Here is a 22,359-nt window from a genome sequence, read left to right on the forward strand (position 1 = left end):
TTCAGTGATTAAAGCGACGACCAATAAGAGTGCAGGATACTGTTGTTTGATGCATGACCTAAACACTGTAGAGGGTTTCCAAGGTTACCTGCAATGCCCACAAGCGATCAACTGTCAGCTTGAAAGCAATGCACGATGAACAAATGGCTTCCTGTGTGGGCAGCTTGAAAAACATCTTTGTTTTAAATGTTGTGTTGAACCTCTTCATAAAATGCTAAAAAACTGAATGTAAACATGAAAATTGATCAATACACCTCAGTATTCAACATTAGTGGTGATACAGCAACATGAACAGTTTGCCATCAGAGCTGTACACTTTTCAGATGTTGCCTTATAGACCTGAAATACATTTGGTTGTTTGAATGGATTACAACGGCAGGTGTCACTGAAGCTAAAATGACTTTACGCCACAGTTTAGGTGGGTTTTAGGTGCTAATGACACGCTGAAGGCTACAGTCCAGGTGTTCAATCAATGAGATGATGACTATAATAAAAGCAGACAAATTCTGGTTGAGGAGCGCTTTTCAGATAAATCCAAGGATTTTTTCGAGTAACTGAATGGTGTCATTACTTTGTGTGTGCAAGGCAGTAACAATTCAGTCTGACCTCTTCTTTACTTCCCAAAGATGACTCGCTAGGACATAACAATTTCTTCGTCTCCGCAGTTTCTTCTAAAGATGTTGTTCAGTGTCCCTATCTCAAGGTAAACCTGAATTGACTGGCCTTAAAGGTTAATATGAACAATCCCGTCACTCCAATGCACTCTGAAGTTGGACCACTTCGCAGGCAGCCCTTTGACCCCGATGAGGTCTTCTTTCTTTCGCTTGTTTTTTTTTTTGTTTTTTTTTTAAATCAAAAATCGACGCTTTCCCCAAAGTGTCAGTTATTGAGAGGAAATTGAATAGGTGTTGCCCTTCCTTTTCTCATGGCCATCCTTGCACAGGGCCCTGCAGAGATGTTCTGTCTCCATAATACAGACTTGGCAAACAAGGTCAGATGGAGTGTGCAGAGAGTGCTGCTGCAAAACGACATTTTGTCACACCGTCACCCACTCCAGTTCAACACTTAGTTTTCTTCATGTTCCGTTCACGCCGTTCAACATTGGCTCTGAAGTACACAGAGGTCTTCCAGTCTCCCGCCTTATGTCTGCGCAAATTAAACGATATCTTTGCATCTTATTTAAAGTGTTCATTCCCTTAATAGAAATCTGATATATTTGTTGTCTGTGTCTGTGTATGAGAAAAGGCACAAAAAATCAATGTCTATTTACTTTTTTACTAAACGGATTACATAACAGAAAAAAGAAACACATTGTGTAGAAATAAATTTGATTAATTTCCCATTATGTTTCCTTTTGTTAAATGTTTTTGCTTAGCCTTTTCAGCCCTCAGACGCAAACATTTAATTAGGAGCAGAAATTCCTGCTTACACAGAGGCAGGGCTTCGAAAACTTGCCAAATCAAATCAGGTAATATACATAATGCCCATACTGAGCGAGCTAATGTGGATTATCTCCCAGTATATCGGGATTACTGCACTGACTGTGTCCAGGACTTCCATTTAATTTGTCACAGTGTTTCAGTTTTTCGCCATCATTTGCTTTCACACACACGTGCTAACCCTTATTAAATTTATGACTTCACCTGTCTTCGGTTTGAATCTCGATGCAGGTTAAAGGGCAGCAGGGCGGCTGCTCCGTCCGTTCTCACGTGACATTATTGCAGAGTCAACAGAAAGGTGTTAATAATGTCTATATATAAAACAGGAGGCACAGTGAGGACAGTATGGCCTCAGCACCTCAGCCCTTTTCTGGTATTTTATGAGTCCCTCGTGGGCCTGGAGGGTGTGAGAGAGGAGACGGATTCTGAAAGATCTAATTAAGCAAAGCGAATGAGAGTGCCGAGATGCCGAGAAGCAGGACAGGACACAAATCAGGAGGTGTTGACAGCGCGCTGCAGTGCAATGCGGTTTTATAGCAAAGGCCACAAGTATAGCTTTCACGTAATGAGCGGCCATACAGCTCCTTGATTTAATGTTTTTTATGGCTCCGGGGTTAAGGGTTGTGAATCTCAATCTCATTATGTAGAACATCAGCTTGTAAATTTAGGCATTTTGTCTTATTTGCGCTCAAAGAGGTAATTAGTGTGTTCTCAGTGGCTGGTTGTGCTTGTGAAGAAGCAGATGACTCCATCAGGTGCTTGTCTGGCGCTTAATAGAGACGAGGATAAAAAAAGCTAAAGACTTCTATATTCATAACTCAGAGTACTTCTGTAGGTATGGTGTGTTTCCCCAGATGCTTATTGTCAGAGAGGCTTCCTATTTCAGAGGTGCAAACTCGGTGGGATGTTAAGATTTTTTTTCCTCTGTCTGGCTTCTGCACCATTCACATGCTATTACATCTGAGAGGAGAATAAGTGTCTTCTGGACACCTGGCGCCAAGGCTGTGACTGTCTGGTCTCTCAGGCTTGTTTCTGACTGAGAACAGAAAGACCTTGGAGTACAAAGACAACAGGCTTGATTATTTGAGTACACAGGAAGGTCTCCAAACATTGTTGTGCTAATCACGTTAGTGGGCACAGACTCAAGGCAGGACAGATGCGAGGCAAAGGGCAATGGGGTTATGTTATCCTGATTAGAGGAGGCTTTGGGGCAGTGGGGGGGTTTGTGAATTTGGTTTATACCTCGGCGTCACCTTGGTGAAGAGGGAAGAGGGAAACTGGCCACTGGCTCATTTTTCTCGCTCAGTTTGCCAGTTTCTTTTCTCACCCGGTCCCCTCGTCTGTCTCTGGTATTCACTGCTGCCATCGCCAGAACTGAATGTGTCTGTACATTCAAAAGCCCACATTTAATTTTTTTTTTCCCTTTTGTTAACCACCTACACACATAGCAGTGACTTGCCGGATAATACTTTCATCTTTCTTCTTTCTGATTCACACGGCGAAAAGTGGTTAAAAAAAGATTTGTTCCTTGTCTGATATGTTTGCCTTGGTTCATGGGAGTCTGCTTCCCAAAAATGCCTCAGTGATTCATTTGCAAAGCTCAGCCACTTAAATTAGATGAACAAGTCTGTGCTATGGACATGTTCGCGGTATGAGCACTGATGTAACTAATTTACTCTCTTTTTCATATTCCTCCTGTTATACGCTTGTATGGTACTGTACGAGTCATGAGCCAGCCCTCATTTCTTTATATTTTACTTCCAGGGAGCCAGACTTTCTTGTCATTTTGTTATAGCGGTCTTGAGCAGTAGTTCTCCAGGCTTTCTAAAGATGTTTCAAAGTTTTTCTTTGGACATTGCCTGCGTTTTCAGTCATCCTCAGTCCAGTCCTTGTACCATTTCCAAAGGAACATTTTGTTTTTTGTTAAGCCACTTAACGCTGAGCTATGAATCAAACATAAAAAGGGCACCCAACTGAAAAGATGAGTAAGTGTTATCTCTCGCTCTCTCTACATATATATATGACAGGCAACTTCGCAAAGAGTGCACATTTGCACATCCTCTACAGAGAAAATAAGAAAAATAAAAGGGGCAACTTGATGTCAAAGTATATTCATTTTGTGTAGCACACAGATATAATAATGATGATGATAATAATAATAATAATAATAATAATGATAATTAGAGCTATTATGTTAAATGTTGCAACCTGTCTTTAGTTTCTGTTCTTACTGTCTTGGAGCATGTGTGTCTACACAGTTTCCTTAGGGATTAATAAAGTATTCTGTTTCTGATTCACTTCAAAGTTGCTAGTAGGACCCTGTCACAAAAACACATAATTTGTTCCCATTTCTTTAGCTGAATCTGAGAAATGCCAAATATAACACAGTTCAAAAGGCATAAAATAACATCCTTGCATCAACAAAGTGATTCCCAAGCAGCCAATAGCTGAAAGGTTGACATATTTCTGCATGGTGTGCAGTGTGTCCTTAAAAAATTTGAGGAAACTCGGAAAGTCATGTCCTTAACAAACAGGACAAATCTAGCAGAAACCTGACACAGGACCTGACAGATGGATATGGTTGTTCAGTCCACTACTAACTACTGTCAGGAAGCCATTCTTAAGGAAGGGAAAATTCCACAAGAACTGGACTGAAAATCATTGGCAACAGGTCTGACGAAGTGAAGAATCCAAAATCCAGAATGTTTGGTTCAAATCATCACCAATATGTATGGAAGAGGTCTGGAGATGGGTACAACCATGAGCGTCTATAACATCTATAAAATACGGTGGAGGCACGATCACTGTCTGGATTTCAGCCACTGGTGTTGGCGATCTTTTCAGATCAGAATTAATGGAATTATGAAGCCACATTTTGATCTTCCATGCAGTGCCATCTGGAAAGCATCTGATTTACAACAGCTTCATTTCTCAGCATGACAGTGACTCCAAAAAAACACTGCCAATACTTCAAAATCATACCTCGATAGAAAAACACAGTAACACTATCAGTGATCAATTGACCTCACTAGAGCCTGAACCTCAACGTTATTGCAAAACAAAAGGAGCCAAAATCCAAAGAAGTACTTTCAAGTTTCCTTTAAGAAGCCTGGAGAACTATTCCTGAAGGCTACGTAAAGCAATAACAGTTCAAGCTGTGTTGAAGCTCATTAGAGTCGCCTTATATGCTGCATTTAAATGTATGTTTCAATAAATTGCTGCACCTAATTCCCGTTTGAAAGCACAATAAAAAAAATGATGGGTGTCTCAAGAGTTTTGCGCAGTACTGTAGATTGTGTATTTTCCCATTATGCATTATTACATATATAAATAAACTCAAACTACGATTTTCAATATTGCCCCTTGTTTCTAAAGAAAACAACACAGTCAAATTGTAAAATACATGAATGTCCAAAAAGTTATTACTGCCTCAGGAAAACACGGGTGTAGACGATAGTGCAAGTGTCTGTGTGGTTGACTTCATTTTCCAATTTAAAATGAATAAACACCGCAGGCAGAGAGACTAGTTAACTTTTTTAAAATGCACGCTTCACTTCCGCAACTTGTAAATGATGTCTGTTTCTGACGCATGTAAGACAGTTGGTGTACAGGAACACAGTGATTTAAAATACTATTACATTGTTTTCAGGCTTAAACCGGCCAATACAGAGCAGCAGAAATCATATAAATTGGCTTCACAGTTAATGACCCCGACTTTTAATAACACATAAATGTTGAATACAGCGATTAATAGTTGCATTCTGTCCTGCATTTTTTCCAGGGTCCTATATGCTGGTGAACTCCTCCCAGCATGCCGTGGGTCATCGTGCTCAGCTGCTGCTTCAGACACTGAGTGAAAATGACACGCACTGCGTCCAGTTCAGCTACTTCCTGTATAGCCGTGATGGCCACAGTCCCGGGGCCCTACGGGCATACGTGCGGGTCAACGGCGGCCCGCTCGGCAGTCCAGTGTGGAACACGTCGGGGTCTCATGGCAAACAGTGGCATCAGGTTGAGCTGGCTGTCAGCACCTTCTGGCCGAACGAATACCAGGTACAAACATTCTTATTTGAATATGTTGATGAAACTGATTTAAAACTGACTTAAAATCTTCGTCATGCTCAGTTTTAATATGTTGGACGTGTTGTTCAAAGCAGCTGCTTGATGCTCCTCTAAGAACTTAACATTTATTTTTCTTTTGAAGATATGCAGACTCATTGACCGCGATCATGTAGAGCTTAAAAATGGTACACAGTGAGGCTCTGTTGATCACTACTCATTTTAGCCTCGAGGTACAGTTAATTACTTACATTTGCAACTTAATTAGCCCTGATTCCCTTGTGGATGTAGCCAGTGCTGGTGCTTAAAGCACCTAAGTAGATCTCACAAGGGAATGCCTGGTGGAGATTTCACCCTGCGAGGTTTGTTTTTCTGCACTTTCACTTCACTCTAACAATTCGTGTGGTACGCTATTGTGTGCATGCAGCACGCAGACAGTGACTGGCATGCACTGTGAGGGTCTGATATGCTGTGGTCTGCACATGGCACAGTCAGGTGAGCGTGAGTGTTATCCGTCTATTAATCCAATTTCTTCTTTCTGCAAACTCTGCGGAGCTGTCAAAAAGCAATTAAGTTGAGTAGTGTGCATTTTATCAAGAACTGTCAATCCTGCTGACTTAATTAAATTCTATTCAGCCCTGCAAGATGTGACCTTCACTATGTAAATAATAGTCCTTAGCATTGTGCAGGCCTGGGGTGTAGATGCAGGATGATGCCTTTCTCCCGACATCATGCGATCTGAAAATAAGGTAAACAACTTTAGGTTAACAGGATCAAACACATGTATATATTGTACAGAACAGTATTACACTCAGGGGCACTTGACTCAGCAGAAAATAATATTTCAGGCATACTTTATGTATGTACTTCTTTTCCAGGTTATAATTAAACACCAAAGTTTGTTGACCTGAGTTAAAAAGGGACATTATTTTTCTTTGACTCAAAGAGAAACAAACCATTATAGTGAAACCCACTGAGTTTGTGGCGCTGCTATCTGTAGCTATATTTCTGGATATCAAGTCAGTAGCTACAAATCACTAACTATACAAGAAGACAGCAAGCTGCACTAATCAGTGCCAAATCCAGTCGCACTGTCTCTTGAGCTTTGGCCCCATAAACAGAGTAGCAAAGGACGCCTGCCAGTGAAACTGCTCATCAGCGACAAATAATGAGGTCCACACTGTCTGATTCTTTTCCTTTCATGGCATTTTCATCGTGAATCGCTACTTTCACTATACGCTTATTAAATACATTAAATAGGGGTTTGCTCTCATTCTGCGTGTTTAACAGTGAGCGAGCTGGAAGTGGAAGAGAGCTGCCATCTCTGTGTTATAAAACAGACTCACTAACCACAGTTTCACCCTATCATAACATCAGCGCAGATAAGTCCTGAATAAAATAATAAAACCTATCCTGCGTTTTCTTCGCCAGTCAAGTGCTATTGAATTTGCTTTTTGAACATCGCCGGTTTATTCCTTTCCCTTTCTCCGGGGAGCTATGTACTTTCTCGTCTCTCGGTCTCGTTAGCATCCCAGTAAACAGTGATGGCTCATAGGTGAGTCAGAATTATGCTGCAGCTGCCAATGAGAGGCTCCAGATAGGAAAAGGAGCTTTATAATGGGCTTATGAGGAGGAGGAGGAGTAGATGGCTCTGAAGACAGGACAAACAGTACAAGGGAAGAAGAAGAAGATGGGCCTTACACTTAAATTAGAATTGACAGTAGTGGCTTTTAATAGAACAGCTTAAACTGCTAATGGCTTTTATGTCATGTTGGGGGGAAACACGGTGTTCAGATTGGATTAAATTGCTAATATTTGGGATTTGATCAGCAGATATTGGCACCGTTAGAAAAACTGTATCCAATTTTAGCTTGTGAGGAATTAAAGCAATGTAGTTTTCCTTCTTTCTTTCTTCTACTTTCATCTCACATTTCACTTTAACTCAGCTGACCTCACACTGCTTCTGAGTACAAAGGAAACAAAACAAACTGCCTCCACAAAGTCACATATGCCACGGCTTACATTGCTAATCCCTCGGCAGTCAAAAACCTCATCACTGTAGAATGACAGTGGGCCTTGTCTTGCAACACGTCACTGCTCTCTGTTGCACAGACAGAACGGAGAGAAGGGCAAGTGGGGAGGTGTAAAAGCTCAATGTTTTCTTTAATGGTATCTAATAGTGCTGGCCATCTCTATTGTAAAGCGGCAACGAAAAGGGGGAACAGCAGTTTGCAGTGGCACAGCGTTCAACTTTCATTTTTACATTTTTTTAGGTGTATAGCAGCAGCTTTGTGTGACTTTAAATGGTGGAAGTTTGTTTATATTAGCTCCATGGCAGGTGTAATACTTCCACTTTGGGTTTTAAATGATAGGCAGGCTGATTTACACTGTCATTAAAGTAGAAAAGCACTCTTTTGAAGCAGCGGTGGATAATGGGCCCTTCTTATCATTGTCTGTGACTAAAATAAATCCCACAGGAACACACAAGCTTTTGGAGACAGTTTTTAAATCCTCAAGTTCTTCTGCCTTATTAGGTTTCAGGACATATTGGAGGAGCCAGTGTCTTGCCTACAGCACAGGGATACAAAATGTCAGGCTTTTACACTGCAGAGATACAGACGTGAGATTACACTCGAGCTTTCACCGTTTTGGGGTGTAATGAAATACCTTGTTTGGGGCACGCACTCAGTCTCTGTTTATTTCTTGAAAATGTCATTGTGGAATGTAATTAAGAGAAGTCTGACAAATTCTCTGATAATCACCAAAACTAAGGGGATTAATATGCCGAAAAACCACAATCACTCCAATCTCATTTGTTCGCTTTCCTGGTGATTTCAAAAATTATTTTCTTGATTATATCCAGCTTGAGTGTTTGAGGATTTTATCGATAATGAATGATGATGTTTTTCTTTTTCTTTTTTTCCTTAACATGTCTATGTTTGCACTTTATGATTTTACTGTAAATTTTCTGATCAGGTTGCCGTGTATATGCGAGGGCTGACAGGAGTCTCTTGCTCCTATCACAGATGTGAAATTGGGACTTGGAGTGCAATGGGTTTCAGGAAGGGAAAATAGAAGGCAGTAAGATCACCTTGAGATGTCTCGATTGAAAATGTCGTGCGAGTGCGTGTGTGATCTGCTGTGCATTGCCATATTTCTCTCTGCCTCATATCGGTTTAGAGTGTTTGCAATACCTGGAGAATCTTGTTATCAAATATTAAAGATGTTATCCAGCCCCCAAAAACTGCTAACTAGAACCGGAGACATGCACCTCTGTGCTGAACCCACCCGGTCCCAGCTAACCCCTCCTGTCTTCTTATTTCCTTTTTCTTAGTTTTCCCCATATGTTGATATTACAAACATAATATTTTCTTTTACCTGGCGATTTCTATTAAATTTTAATTTCACACTGCACGGCTGACACGATGTCAAACGTTTGCCACATGATTGTCGTGCCCAAAGGAATTTATGATAGCTTTATGTTGACTCCCTATATATTTGTGTCATCTATTTAAAAAAAAAAAAAAAAAAAAAAAAAAAAATCTACAAGAAATGTTTTGTTCAGTCTGTGTTTCACCTCTTTTTTAGCAAATGATTTAGAAAATGTGAATATACAATCGTGTGAAACCGTTTTGAAAGAACTCCTGAGAAAAACCAAGTACAAGATTGAGTATTTGTAGAACCACCTTTAGCAGTGATAAACTGAAGTAATCATTTTCTGTGTGACTTTATCAGACTCTCACATCATCGTCACTCTTCCTTACTGCATGGCTTCAGTTCACTGAGGTTCGCAGACATTCATTTATGCACAGTTCTCTTGTCTTGCCACAGCATTTCAATCCGACTGAGGTCTGGACGTTGGATCATTATGTTATAGATTTGCTGCTGTGTTTGGGATTGTTGTCCTGTTGCATGACCCCGATTTCAGTCAGACAGACGGCCTCATATTTGACTCTAGAATACTTTGGTGTTCAGAGGGGTTCGTGGTCTGATCGACTGGATGACTGCAGCGTCTGTGGCTGCAAAAAAAAGCCCCGGTCATTAGCCCTGCACCACGGTGCCTGACTGTTGGAATGTGGTGTTTGCACTAATATGCACTAACACGGTGCTGAGCATTACAGCTAATTCTCACCACCACCAGTCTTGTGGTTTGTTCAAATGCAACTGTGCAAACGTAAACCGTGCTGCTGATGTTCTTTTTAGAGTGAAGAAACTTGCTCCTGCCAACCCTTCCAAACAACCTCTACTTGTTCAGTCTTTTTCTAATTATAGTATTTTGAACTTTTGAACATGAAGCATGCTAGCTGAGGCCCGTGGAGTCCGACATGTAGCTCTTTTGATCATTGCACAGTCTGACCTTGGGGGTGAATTTGCTGCCATGTCCACTCCTGGAAAGATTGACTAGTGTTTGAATGTTTTCCACATGGGAATAAACTTGTGAATGATGGACTTCAAATTGTTTGGAAATGCCCTTATAACCCTTCCAAGACTAATGGGCAGCAACAGCTGCTCCTCTAAGATCAGTGCTGACATCTTTTCTCCTTGGCATTGTGTTAAGACACACCTGAATGCTCCAGAATAGCAAAGTGACAGAGCGTCTACTTTTATAGACACGCTCAGATCATTTTTCACATTGTTATTATTAAGTCTCGATATGTAAAACGATTTCCCATGATGTCATCTTATTTACTTATAAAACCAATTTCAGTTAAAAAGGAAAAAGATAACATGCATTAAACACATCAAAGGCTTGTAAATGAGAATCTGTGTGTCTCCTCTTTGTCTGATAATTTCTGCTATTTTCCTCGCTGTAGCCTGCTGAGAGTCCTCAAGCTGAGCCCATGGCTATGTTAAAGGTTTTCGTTTTTTTAATACTGTACAGAGCGAATTGAGATTCCTGACATTGAAATTATATCTTCAGACACTGGCTGCTATTCTTTGGTATTCCTACCCAATCAGATTTACTTCAGCACGCAATCCTTTGTTATCTATCTAATGCATGACTGTGTCTCATGGTGAGTGAAAGCCTGGTGTGCCTAATTGTGTGACGTGACTGGAGAGAAGGTAGCAGGTCGTTTATAGGGCCAAATAAATTGTCTCCAGATTTGTATACATTATAACTGTTTCTAAAAGCCAGTATTATAGGATAATGTAATATGTTCTCATAATGTGCATTTTATATCAGCCGTAAATCACCGCGGTGTCACTCTTTTATTTATTTATTTCCTTATTTTTTAATCTCCAAAAGATGATGCCTGCATTTTTATCCCGAGAAAGAAAAGTAGCAGCTCATTAGAATAAAGAATAGGCACATGGAAAGTTTCATTGGGAAAGTGGCTTTCAATAAAAATCCGCAGAGGTTGTTTATTAAAACAAATGCTCTGAATGTCTCCCTCGTAAAAAGCCGCTCTTCTAATGGCTAAGAAGTTCGAGGATTAACCAGCAATCAATCTCCTCGGTGCTTTAGCTCAGCGGAGAGTAATAACACCTTAATTAGACTTCCAAGACATTTTTTTCCCTCTGTCTTGTATACCATTAAGCCCAATCAGTGTTTCTGGCTAATTTTGATGTTAGTCTAATGGCATGGCCGCATGTGTTTACACAGCTAATTCAGGTCAACATACGGAAGTATATTATGCTTTTATTATAGCAATGATCTATTTATTTATTTATTTTCTGGTTAAGCAGGGGCTTGTAAGGAGTTAAGCAAAGAAGACGTGAGAGGAAGATGAAAGAAATAAAGGCAGACAGCGAAAAATGGAAATTTAGAGAAAATCAAATCAGAGGGGAGGACTCTGCTTTTAAGCGAATTGACAACCTGAAGAAGGGGGAAAATAGAAACGATGAAAACAGGAAACGTTAATATTACTTTTGAAAAGCGGTGCCATCTTCCAGCTCAGGTTCCAACAAAGTCTGGGAACAAATAGGAAAAATTGACTCTGACAGAAGGAGATTAGCCTCAGTGCTCCTCTGTGAGTAGAGCAGCCAGCTGTGGACAGAGTGGGGTCAGTCTCCAACTCCGGGAGACCCAGCAGCCAGGACCCTTCCTCCTGCTTTCCCTTTCACCTCTCCTCTCCACTCCACTCCACTTCTCCTTCTGCAAGCTTCAAGCCTCCCCTCTGTGCATGCCTGGCTTCCTGCATGGCATTCTGTCTGGACTTTTTTCTTTTTCCAGCTGACCCCAATCTCCTCACATCCCATCACCATCTCTCTGGGAAGGTGCCTTTAGGGGTCACGCATGGCCGAGTTTGTTGTCACACCGGTTGGCGTCTTTCTTTCAAACCCCAAAGAAGGTGGACCGTTTCCGTCCTGCTGACTGTGGAAGGCTGTGATTTGGGCCAGAGGTCCTGAAGATGCAGTTGTGACTCTTAAATTAGGTGTTCAAACATAAGAGGATTGTGGTAGCAGAGATGATGTGGGTGTCAAAGTTCCTTCAGTGTAAATCAAAAAGTAAAAAAAACCATAACCAACTCTCAGACTGAGGTTTTGCAAAGTATAATTTTGGTATTGGCAGAGAAGCTTTCAGTTACAGTGATATTTTTCCCTGAGTTTGGGGGAAAAAAAAAAAAACAGGGAAAAAAGAGAGAAAAAAAATGCTTCAGTTGAAGTTCGCTGTTGAGGTCTGCATGAGAAATGTGGAAGTTTAGGATGATTTTAGGTCAAACTAGTGTCTTTGCCATTAAAGTAACATTAAATTATGTTCATAGAAAAAAAGAAGGTCATGTGACTGATGTATGATATTGGCACCTTTATGGAAACAAGTAACAAGATCTGGTTTAATTAGCAACACAAACTAGTCTTAATTAGGCTTTTTACCCCTGAACACAATAGCTTGAGAAGGAGGTGATGTAGGGTTTTTTAAACCATGCCATGGGTGTATTTACACAGGGAGGATATCATGTAGGCTTCACATACTGATAGCTTAGCTGCATCTACTGACAATCTCTGACACTTTGGAATTTGGCAATAGCAATACAATTCATGCATTTTGTTTTTATTTTGCAGGTTTTTCAACGGTGCAGTAGAATATGTATCTACACCAGCACCACAGTTTCTTCTGACAGCATTCAGAGCTTTTTCCCAATTTGCATTTTGTGAATTTTCATAGTGATAATAACTTTTCTCCTGTCAGACTGCTGTAACCGTTTGTATTTTAAGGCCAGGGGACAATTAAAAGATGAATTAAAGGTGTTAAAAGATGTTGCCAGCTTAGTGTTTCAACATTAAACAATAAGAATGGAACATTTTGAACCTGGTAAAAGATGATCAGGAATGTCCAGGAGGCTGAGGGGAGGGGAGGGGAGGGGGGGAGGCGGGGGGGGGGGGGGGCGCTGGTGCCACTAGTGTATTTGACCTTGTAAAGGTTAAGCTAACATGTTATAGAATATCATGTGAGACACATTTAAAGCAGCTTTGAGGATGTGATTTCATTTTAATTTGGGGTGGGGCCTCAGTGATAGGAAACATGCTGTAATCACTTTGTCAGAGGATTATGAGAACCAATAACTCAAAGCTGGCCTTTGATCAAACTTGTGGATGGGAGACTGTCCTTGGTGCTGCAAAAACAAACATCACCCCCGTGTCCCATAACTCTCTGTGTTACTGAGGTTGGTGATTTGATATTGATTAGGTTTCATGAGAGCCCACAGCTCATCCAGCTTATTGTTCCATAGGAAGGCGTGGAGGTTTGTCCTCCCCTTGAGTCTCGTGGCAAGTTGCATTATCAGCTGCTGTGGCCGTCCTGCGTTTAGAATGCGACACAACAACAACAACACTGTGAACCTCCTGATAAATCAATTATTTCCCTTGGCCCCGTGGACTGAGGTAAAACTTGCGGTGATGGGTGTGTTTGTAATTAATCCGTCTGTCGCAGTAGAAGGAACAAGAGCAGAGTGGAGTAGAATTCACACAGCCCTCAAATGCGCTGACACTTCAGCTTCGAGAGCATCAGGCTAATGAAAAGTATATGCTTTAGCTGCTCTGCTAACGAATGAAATCTGCTCATCATTTATTAATGTTCACTTTTGCAGGTGCTGATTGAGGCAACGGTTTCGAGGGAGCGGCGAGGCTACATTGCCATAGATGACATCATGGTGCTCAACTATCCTTGCTGTAAGTGGATTGCGGTCACAGAAGATGCTGCAGGAAAGAAATATTTAGCTATTTTTTCTTGGGGTGGGGTAAAACAGATTTTAAAGCAGCATGAAATATAAATGTGATGAGGAGAAGAGTAATGGCTGATTGACCTTTTATATTAGTACTACAAGCTCTCCCGGGGCACGCTGTGACAACAGCGGCACTATTAAGACACTGTGACACCCAAATGCCAACACTCCCTTCCACCTGAGAACACACCTGTCGTTTTGCCTCCAGCACGCTTTGACAGGCAGATTTATTTGTTAATCAGTGTAATCTCGAATTCAGTCTCTGTGAAGGCTTTCGCATTTTCATGCTCTTTGTCTTTACGAGACGTGCGGCGCAGTCACTTAACTCATAAAGAGGTTTTCTACATTTAGCTGCATTTTAAAGCTTAATGAAAACGCCTCCTGTTCAGGGTTGTTGTTTTTTTGTTATAATAAACGGCTCCCAGCAGCACAGGGCTTTTTGTGTCACTGGTGAAAAAGTGAAAGGAGCATTTCAGTTTTTCTTCCGAAACTTGACAACCTTGTGTGAAACAAGAGTATATAAATAGTATATAAAAGATGGACATACTGTAGGCAAGACAATATTGCTTTTTTTAAAAACCTACTAGGGCTGTCATATTGTCAGGTTTTTCGCTATACAGTTATGTTGACCAAACAAACTCTTGGTGATATCTCAGCAATTTTCCCCAAACTCCAGCAATAACAAGATAAGGTTTCTCAGGTGGTGGTAGAGTGTGTTATCTGTCTTCTAGTTCAGCTTGATTTTGTGCATCAGCCACTTTGCTGGGAACCGGGGTTCTTCTTCTTTCCTATTATGGTAACTGGCAATCAGTGTTGAGCTGCAGTACTGCCACCTTCTACGTTGGTGTGTACACCAAATTACAGTCACTGCTGCTGGATTATTTCCAGTATTATCAAATGTGTACCACTTACTACTGGGCCCCTAAAACGACTGTGACGAGTGAATCACATAAAGGTTTGTTTAGGTTTAAGGCACCGATGACATTGGCACTAGCTTTAGTTTTCAGACTTGGTTACATCTTTTATATGCACTACTGTGTGAGTGATCAGCAGCTTTCTGAAGGTCTGTTTTTCTTTGAACATTTTGTACCGGACCGTTTTCTGAGTTTTTAAAATTTTTTGTTTGTAAGCCACTTAACTCTGACCTATGACTCATTCAAGCATAAAAAAGGCAACAACACACGGGATGAATCTGTTTGGTGTCTACACATAACAGACAACTTTGCAAAAGAACCAGTTTTAAATTGCATCTTTAGGCACTTTGTAACTAGAAGCCTGTTGCAAAAACATATCGTTTTTTTCACATTTTTTTGAGTCTCTGAAAGTTGAATCTCTGAAAAGTGACAAAGAAAACAGTTTGACGGATATAATATAGCATTTTTGTACCAACAAGGTGATTTCCAAAGAGCTATTTGCTGAAAAAGCAGCAGGCCAAACAAAAAAACTATCTACAGCAGATGATTGTTATCTGAAATTCACGTCATCATAAAAAAAATCTAACACAGGACCTGAGAGATGCATCTGGCCCTTGAGTTGATCCATCTACTGTTCACTGAAGTCTCACCGGAAATGGTGTCAGTGGAAGGCGGGCTGTCGAGAAGTCGTTTTTAAGGAAGGGGAAAAGGGAGAAAAGTCCGAGGTATCCCAAAATAAAACAGTGGCAACAGGTCTGATTGAGTGATAAATCCAGATTTGAAATCTTTGGTTCAAGTTGTCATCATGAACACAGAAAAGTACAGTCAGATTTTGATCCACCATGTAAATACCATCTGGAAAGTGTGTGATGAGCAACGGCTTCATTTTTCAACATGAAAATGATCCCAAACACACTGGCAATGAAGTAAAAGAACACCTGGATAGAAAAAACACCCAATCAGTCATGGATTGGCCCCCTCAGAGCTTAGACCGCAACTATTGCTGAAGCAGTGTGTGATCATCTTGACAAAACACAATGCAGCCAACATCTAAACAGCATCCATTTTTGTCCTTAAAGAAGCCGGGAGAACTATTCCTGAAAACTACATCACGAAATAGAATAGAATAGAATAGAATAGCTTTTTATTGTCACTGTTACAAGAACAGTGAAAGGCAGTTTGGCATCTCTCCATGTGTGTGGAGTACACAATAGCGTAAGTATTTACACAATGACAAATTTACATTTACACAAGAAAGATATGTACAAGTTATACATACACCTGCAAACATACACGCACATACATACATATATGTATGTATACATATTTGCATCCGTACATGCATACACACACATATTTCCACATACACACTTACATCTATATACATACACATACATGCCATCTAACTAGCAGGTGCATTGAGAGGTGCAGTGTGATCAGTGATATTGCACATTGGGGGGGGGGTGCTGTTGGAACTATACTAAATAATGTTATAATAAATACAGTTTAAAGAGGTAAGGGTGTTGACACGAAAGCTGCCTGAGAGAGTTCAGGCTGTGCTGAAGAATAAAGGTGGTCACAGCAAATATTGACTTTCAAGCTTATTAGAAAGTACAGGCTCTGTTTTTGCCTTATATACTGTATTCACATGTATGGTTGCATGTTTGAATCAATTACAGCACCTATTTCCCATTTCCAAGCAAAATATAAAGAAACGAATGGTGGCTCAAGACTTTTACACAGTGATGTATGGTCTTTGTATAAAATGTATTCGCTAAAGCTCCCGGGCTTAATACTTGGACAAAGTCTCTCCCTGTCACTTACACACTCCCTGTACAGTCCCACTGCTGAACACAAGGGCTCTTGTCAGCTCATAGCACATTTAACACCTGAGCCACGCTGCTTTCATGTGACTTATATACCTGACACAAGCTTGAAGGATATTTTACTCTCAGGGGGATCTGTGTTATATCCCTGTTTTGTATTTCTTTTTTTTATTCTTGCTGAGTTGGACACCTCGGGGATTTCACGTTACAGAGGATACCACCAGGAGCTCTATTACGTGAACGTTGGCTGTAAGATTGCTTTGTACCCATACTGTATGCATATCACCCCGTCAGACACCCTGTTACTTCCAGACATAGCAGATGGCAACTTCTGAATGCTCCCACTGTGGTCATTAAATAATTAAGACTCTCATCAAGACCTGAACATGCCTTATGATGTGGCACATAGCCAGCCTGCCTTACTTGGCAGCAAAGAGTGTGGAGGAAGAAAAGGAGTGAAAAGCCAATAAGTGTGCATACAAAAAACTAAGAGTAACTCTCAACAAAAAGTTCCTTTATGGGAATACTGGATAAAGCATGGTTGACATTTTTGTTGTATTCTCTTGAGTCTTAATCTTTGACTCTGAAACCAGTGTTGCAGCCCAATAAAATATTTATCGCGCTAAAGAGTCCCGAGGATAGGATCTGACACATTTAGCTGTATAACACTGCAGCCAGTTCCAAATGCAGAGCTTGTTCTTTTCTATTCACACTCATTTCAGTGTTTGTTTACTGTATATTTGGCTCATCGCATGAATTATGAATAAACCTTAGGAGGGAAAGTCACTCAAAGGAAACATGGCCACATGTGGGGTACAAATGCAAGCACTCTCCTTTACTTACTGTATACAAACAAGATGAAGAAATTGTCATCTTCCTCGCAGCTAGACGGGAACAGAGTCTTGTGCAAAACCAGGCGGGAGATGAGTGAGATGCAAACATTTGCTTCTCCCCGATGCTTCGGCTTCACAGCAGCTCTGCATTCTCTTCCTGTCAGTCATCTGGAGTGACATGTCAACTTTTGCTACCCCATCTCTCAGAGTTGGCAGGCAGTGCTGCCAGCATTTACCCAGTGATTTGGCTCTGCAGGGGTTTGGTACTCATTGCTCTATTGTTAATCATGGAGTTGGGTGAGAGGGCTACTCCCACACACTGACTCATTGGCGGCTCCCGCGCAGCTTGCTGGGACATTATTAGTCTAAATGCAGAGAGCCGATGCTCACTCGCTGGCTTTTCTTCCACAGATTCACTCCCACATTGTGCTTATCTATAGATCCCCTCTAATCTGATGTTGTTTGTAAGTTATTTTAGTGGTGGGCTCTGAGAGAGCCACTGCCCACATTTGCATTTACAGAATTTCCATCGCGATAAAAATATATACGCAGCGCTGAACAAATTTATTACACAACCTGCCATAAAAACAAGGAAACGCGAGTATTTTGGAAACTGGTCAAAATTCACTGGAGAATTCACCTGTTTATACCCAAATTTGAGCCGACGCACATGACTTCTCTGAGAAGTCACAGAACAGAACATTGAGCAAAACTATCTGTGTGTTCAGGAACGCAAGGAAATAACTGTAATTTGGCATCTTAGATAATAATAATTATGTGCTTTACTATTTTTTCAGCTTTTCTGTAAAATGCTAAATTTGAAAATTGATGGATAACAACAATAATTCATGCAAAAACAACAATTTTAGCATTAAAAACATCAGAGCTTTGTGCATACTGGTGGATTAACCATTACGGGAAGAAAATGGGCATCAGTGGCATTAACCTTAACTAGGGTGTTGGTCAAACACTCAATTTCTATAAATGTTTTTCTTGTATTTTATATCTTAATTAAATTTTTTTGAAAATGCAGTGCAAATTTGGACTTAATTTTGACCGTGGAGAATCTGGAAACGAAAATCAATTTTTGCCCCTCAGCCTGAAAAGGCTGATGCAAACTGAATGAACTGAATGAAAATATGTGAATAAATTGCTGCCAAACTATTGATAAACTGATTTATGTTTGTAGTGGTTGTCCTTCATAGCCAGTCAGTTTCATACAAAGTCCTCCAAACTGTTGTTTCAAAACAGAAACAGCCTGAAATTCCTGTTCTTGTATTTAAAAAAACAAAAAGAAAACCTGGATAAAAACATGTTATGTTAATCTGAAGCGGACTTGCATTGTGAACGGTTGAAAGGTAATGGAGTTTTTTTTTTTTCATCTCACAGTGGGTCTCTCTCTCTCTGTCTGTATCTTTAGATAAGGCGCCACACTTCTCCAGGCTAGGAGATGAGGAGGTCAATGCTGGGCAAAATGCCACTTTCCAGTGTGTTGCTGCTGGAAGGGCATCAGAGGCTGAGAAGTTCCTGTTGGAGGTTTGTGCTTCATGATGGTGTTTATTGCTGAAAGTAACCTGTGTTTACTGTGTGTCAGCTTGTTGTATTTTTACCTTCAAAATGGCAACACTGCAAAGGGAAGACTTTTAATACTAACGCTAGTGCCTAATGTTACAGACAGATTATTAGACAAGGCTCCCTGGGCACATGGGACACAGTAAAAGTCATCACACACTTTCCTATGAAGAGAAAAACATCCTGCACACAGAAAACGACACATGTGACCACAAACATTGTGATCTGTTGGTGTGTTCCGGCTGTTTCTGTTTTTATAGTCAATTTTATTCAACTTTGCACCTTTTTCCTTGTTATCTGGTTATTTTGTTTCTCCTTGTTGTTATTTGATTGATTTTTCAAAAAAGAAATTTGAACATTCATTTCAAGTAGAAGCTGTAGCCTACAGCCAGGAGTCCTGAGGCCTGTACTGTGAAGCGAGATTTCGTCTTATCAGGGTAACTTCAGGTTCAACCCTGGGTGTTTGGTACGACAAAGGCTGTGTTTTTTTTCTGTACTTTACCAGGCTATATCATGATGGTAACATATGCTGTAGATCTCATATGCTCCGGAGCAGGTTATGTTCTAGATTAGAGATCAATTGCTATGAAATCACCGCCTACAGACCAATCAATTCACTGGAAAATAGTGTCACCGATCCTGGAAGCTCTCAGTGTGCAGATAGTAGGAATATCTAAAGTTTTACAGTCGTGTCTTAAGCCTTTCCCTAATAAGCATCAGTAATAAATGCAGTTTCTTGGACCTTGATGCTTTTTCTTCTCCTGTTGTCTGCAAACAACTTGATGTTATTATTAACATTATTAGTGAGGGTGTGTTTCCTCTCACAAAAAGTCACGCCACTCATTTGTCTGTATTATTTGAGTAATTGGTTCATATTTTTCTAATGTTACAGTTTTGGCTTTGTTTTTAAAATCAGTTACTTTGCACCTTTTAAGTAAATGCACAGTGGAAACCCTGGGTTAGGATAGGATAGGATGTTTAGTGATTCGTCCGTAGCTTGGTGACTCATGGTTACGTTTTCACATGCTGTTACAGTTTACTGCATACATAACCGTCACGTCTCTCTCTGTGTCATCATTATATGTAACCCAGACATATTTGTCCTTAAATAAAGATGCTACACAAAGGCTGAATGCTATAAAGGCAATGAAGGCCTTGAAGTGTCTTCACTCAGCTGCATCAGAAAAGTCGCCTTGCTGATAGGATCGCTGTGTTCTTGTCTTTTTGCACTGTATTTATTCACATGATGTCGCCATTTGAATCCATGTGAATGACTATTTTTTTAACTCTTCTCTTCTCAAGGCCCAATTAAAGACCTATATGTCATTGTGATGTAGGGATTCATAATTTGTCCATCTCATGCATACAGTTAGCATGTAGCCACATATTCAGTGCTTTTGAGCATCTTACCACCCACTGCAGCCAGCATTAATCAAAGCTGACCTAGGAAAACCTTCTGCATTGTTTGAAAATGGGAGACGTGTGATTTAGGTAATTGCTGTATCCGCATCCACACCTCTCTGATCAAGCCACCCATTTAGTCAAACACAAAGATGAAGACAAATGCGTTGGGTAATTAGCTGGCATAACCCTACAGACGCCTACTGTAATGAGATCTTCAGGCCACTGGAATGCTTTTTTTTTTTTCCCCTCCTACCTCTCTTCTACCTTCAGCTGTCCTCTTCCATTGTCTGCTCCACACATGCACCTCTCAGGCTGTTTTCTGTTGTTGTGCCCTTTCGTGTTGATTGCGTCTGCAGTACCAGCTGTAGCGCAGTCTCGACCGTACACGCCTGCCAGATTAACAGATCGTTTTTGTCGTTTCCTCGCCAATTAGCTATAGCCAGATTGTTTATGTAACATGAAGTGATCGCATGCTATTTCATTTACTCTGATTTATTCTGATTTCTGCTGTCTCCTTTCTGTAATCCACCGGCCAAGTAACAAAAAAAGGAATAGAAAAGATGCAGGAAGGATGCATTGCTGTATTCTTTTTTTCTTTTTCTTGCGGTTACAAGATTTGTTGACTTTTTAACCCTAATCAGGGGGTGTGTGTTTATGTGTTTGTTTGCAAGACTCGGCCTGAGGTTCCTGTGGTCTGTGGCTTTTTGAAGGCCTCAAATCAGCAGTATGACAGAAGCCCAAATGGCCTAGTGTAACCCAGAGGTCTCGCTGCTAATCACAGTACGCTCACATTCTGATTCTGTGAAAGCTGTCGGATCAAAAGTACGAGTATGATGATTCATGTCCACTATTTCACACGCGGAGAGAATGGCCTGAAAACATGAGGAAAAAAATGCCAGAGCCAATGTGTTATTCTGAAACAGTGAGGATGTGACAGATGCTAGTGGTTTTAATGGTGTGGAACAAGTGAGAAAGGCCTCTCACAGTGCAACAGCTAGGTGCATCATGCAACATTCACTGGAGCCTCTTTTTCTCTGTCACAGTTTTTTTCCACTTCCTACTTTCTGCCACAACTCGCTTTTCTTTACGTTCTTCTTAGACTGAAACAAGCGGCCATTTTTTCTTTTTTTGCTAAGACTGCTTAGGTGTGAATGCTTTGTTGTGTCAAACACATTAGCTTTACCAAGAGGAGCACTATGGACTCACTGTAGGCTCCTCTCGTAATCTTATTATTTTATTTTATTTTATTATTCATATTATTATCTGTGTGAATATTTTGCTGAAGTGAACAGGGTGTGAAAGACTGGGGGGGGGAAGCTTCCACAGCCAAGGGCAAGAGTGCCAGAGGACCAGAGGCAGCGGCCGGTCATCCCAGCCAAGCTAAGGATTGGGCCCCAGACTCCGGGCCCCCAAAAACCGCTTGACACCCAGTGGAGCCTCCACCGTGCAACGCAGAAGCCCACCCTTAATAGCAATGTGGGGATCAATGCTCAGTGAGCCCCAGACCCAGGCCTGCCTAGTCCTACATATGCAGAAGCTGCACATAGACAAACATCCACATACACCCCACCCTCTGAAGTGCAGACAGATTGGTGCCTCTCAGAGCCAGCAGCGGCCATTTCTGCACTTTCGTGCCTCTTCATGCCATCATTCAAGTATTATCTGTGCTAGAGTGATTAAACTTTGATGCATTAAAGTCCATCTGTCTCCCGATTGTAACTGTTGAACGGTTAAATGTTTCGCTTCAATAACATTGCACGCTAAGGACAGATGAAGTCGAAGATGGGCTCCATTAGGGCACGACGCTCATGACGTATATTACCCCCATAATCACTATTATTTTAACAAGATTTCATTTGTTTTCATTAAAGCACGTCTGATTGTAATATTGCATGATTAAATCAGTGAGATGGTCCTGCCATTCTAATGAAATTGTACACAACTGGATGATTCTTCTTTTTAATCACACAGCTCTAACAAGAAGTGACCCAGATAGCAATAATTTGTGTATTGCTACATTATTAGCTTCGTGTTCCAGGAGTTCACGGTGCAGTAACTGTGGGGGCAACCATAAAGGTTGTTAGTGTGTGTGTGTGTGTCCCGTGCTAATAGGGAAGGCTGGATGTTGTGTGTGCAACGGTGTTTAT

General features: G+C 40.9%; 1 protein-coding gene across 5 annotated transcripts in view; it reads left to right on the forward strand.

The window, feature by feature from the left end:
• The window catches only part of ptprub (protein tyrosine phosphatase receptor type Ub), a 182,693-nt gene that overhangs the window by 87,039 nt on the left and 73,295 nt on the right, over positions 1-22,359 (forward strand). For all 5 annotated transcript variants that reach the window (XM_005456695.4, XM_005456696.4, XM_005456697.4 and 2 more), the window contains 3 exons: positions 5,221-5,492; positions 13,529-13,610; positions 18,657-18,772. In XM_005456695.4, the coding sequence (XP_005456752.1) occupies positions 5,221-5,492; positions 13,529-13,610; positions 18,657-18,772 (470 nt within the window). The remainder of the gene's footprint in view (positions 1-5,220; positions 5,493-13,528; positions 13,611-18,656; positions 18,773-22,359) is intronic.

This window comes from Oreochromis niloticus, linkage group LG11, assembly GCF_001858045.2.
Source record: "Oreochromis niloticus isolate F11D_XX linkage group LG11, O_niloticus_UMD_NMBU, whole genome shotgun sequence".
NCBI lineage: Eukaryota > Metazoa > Chordata > Actinopteri > Cichliformes > Cichlidae > Oreochromis > Oreochromis niloticus.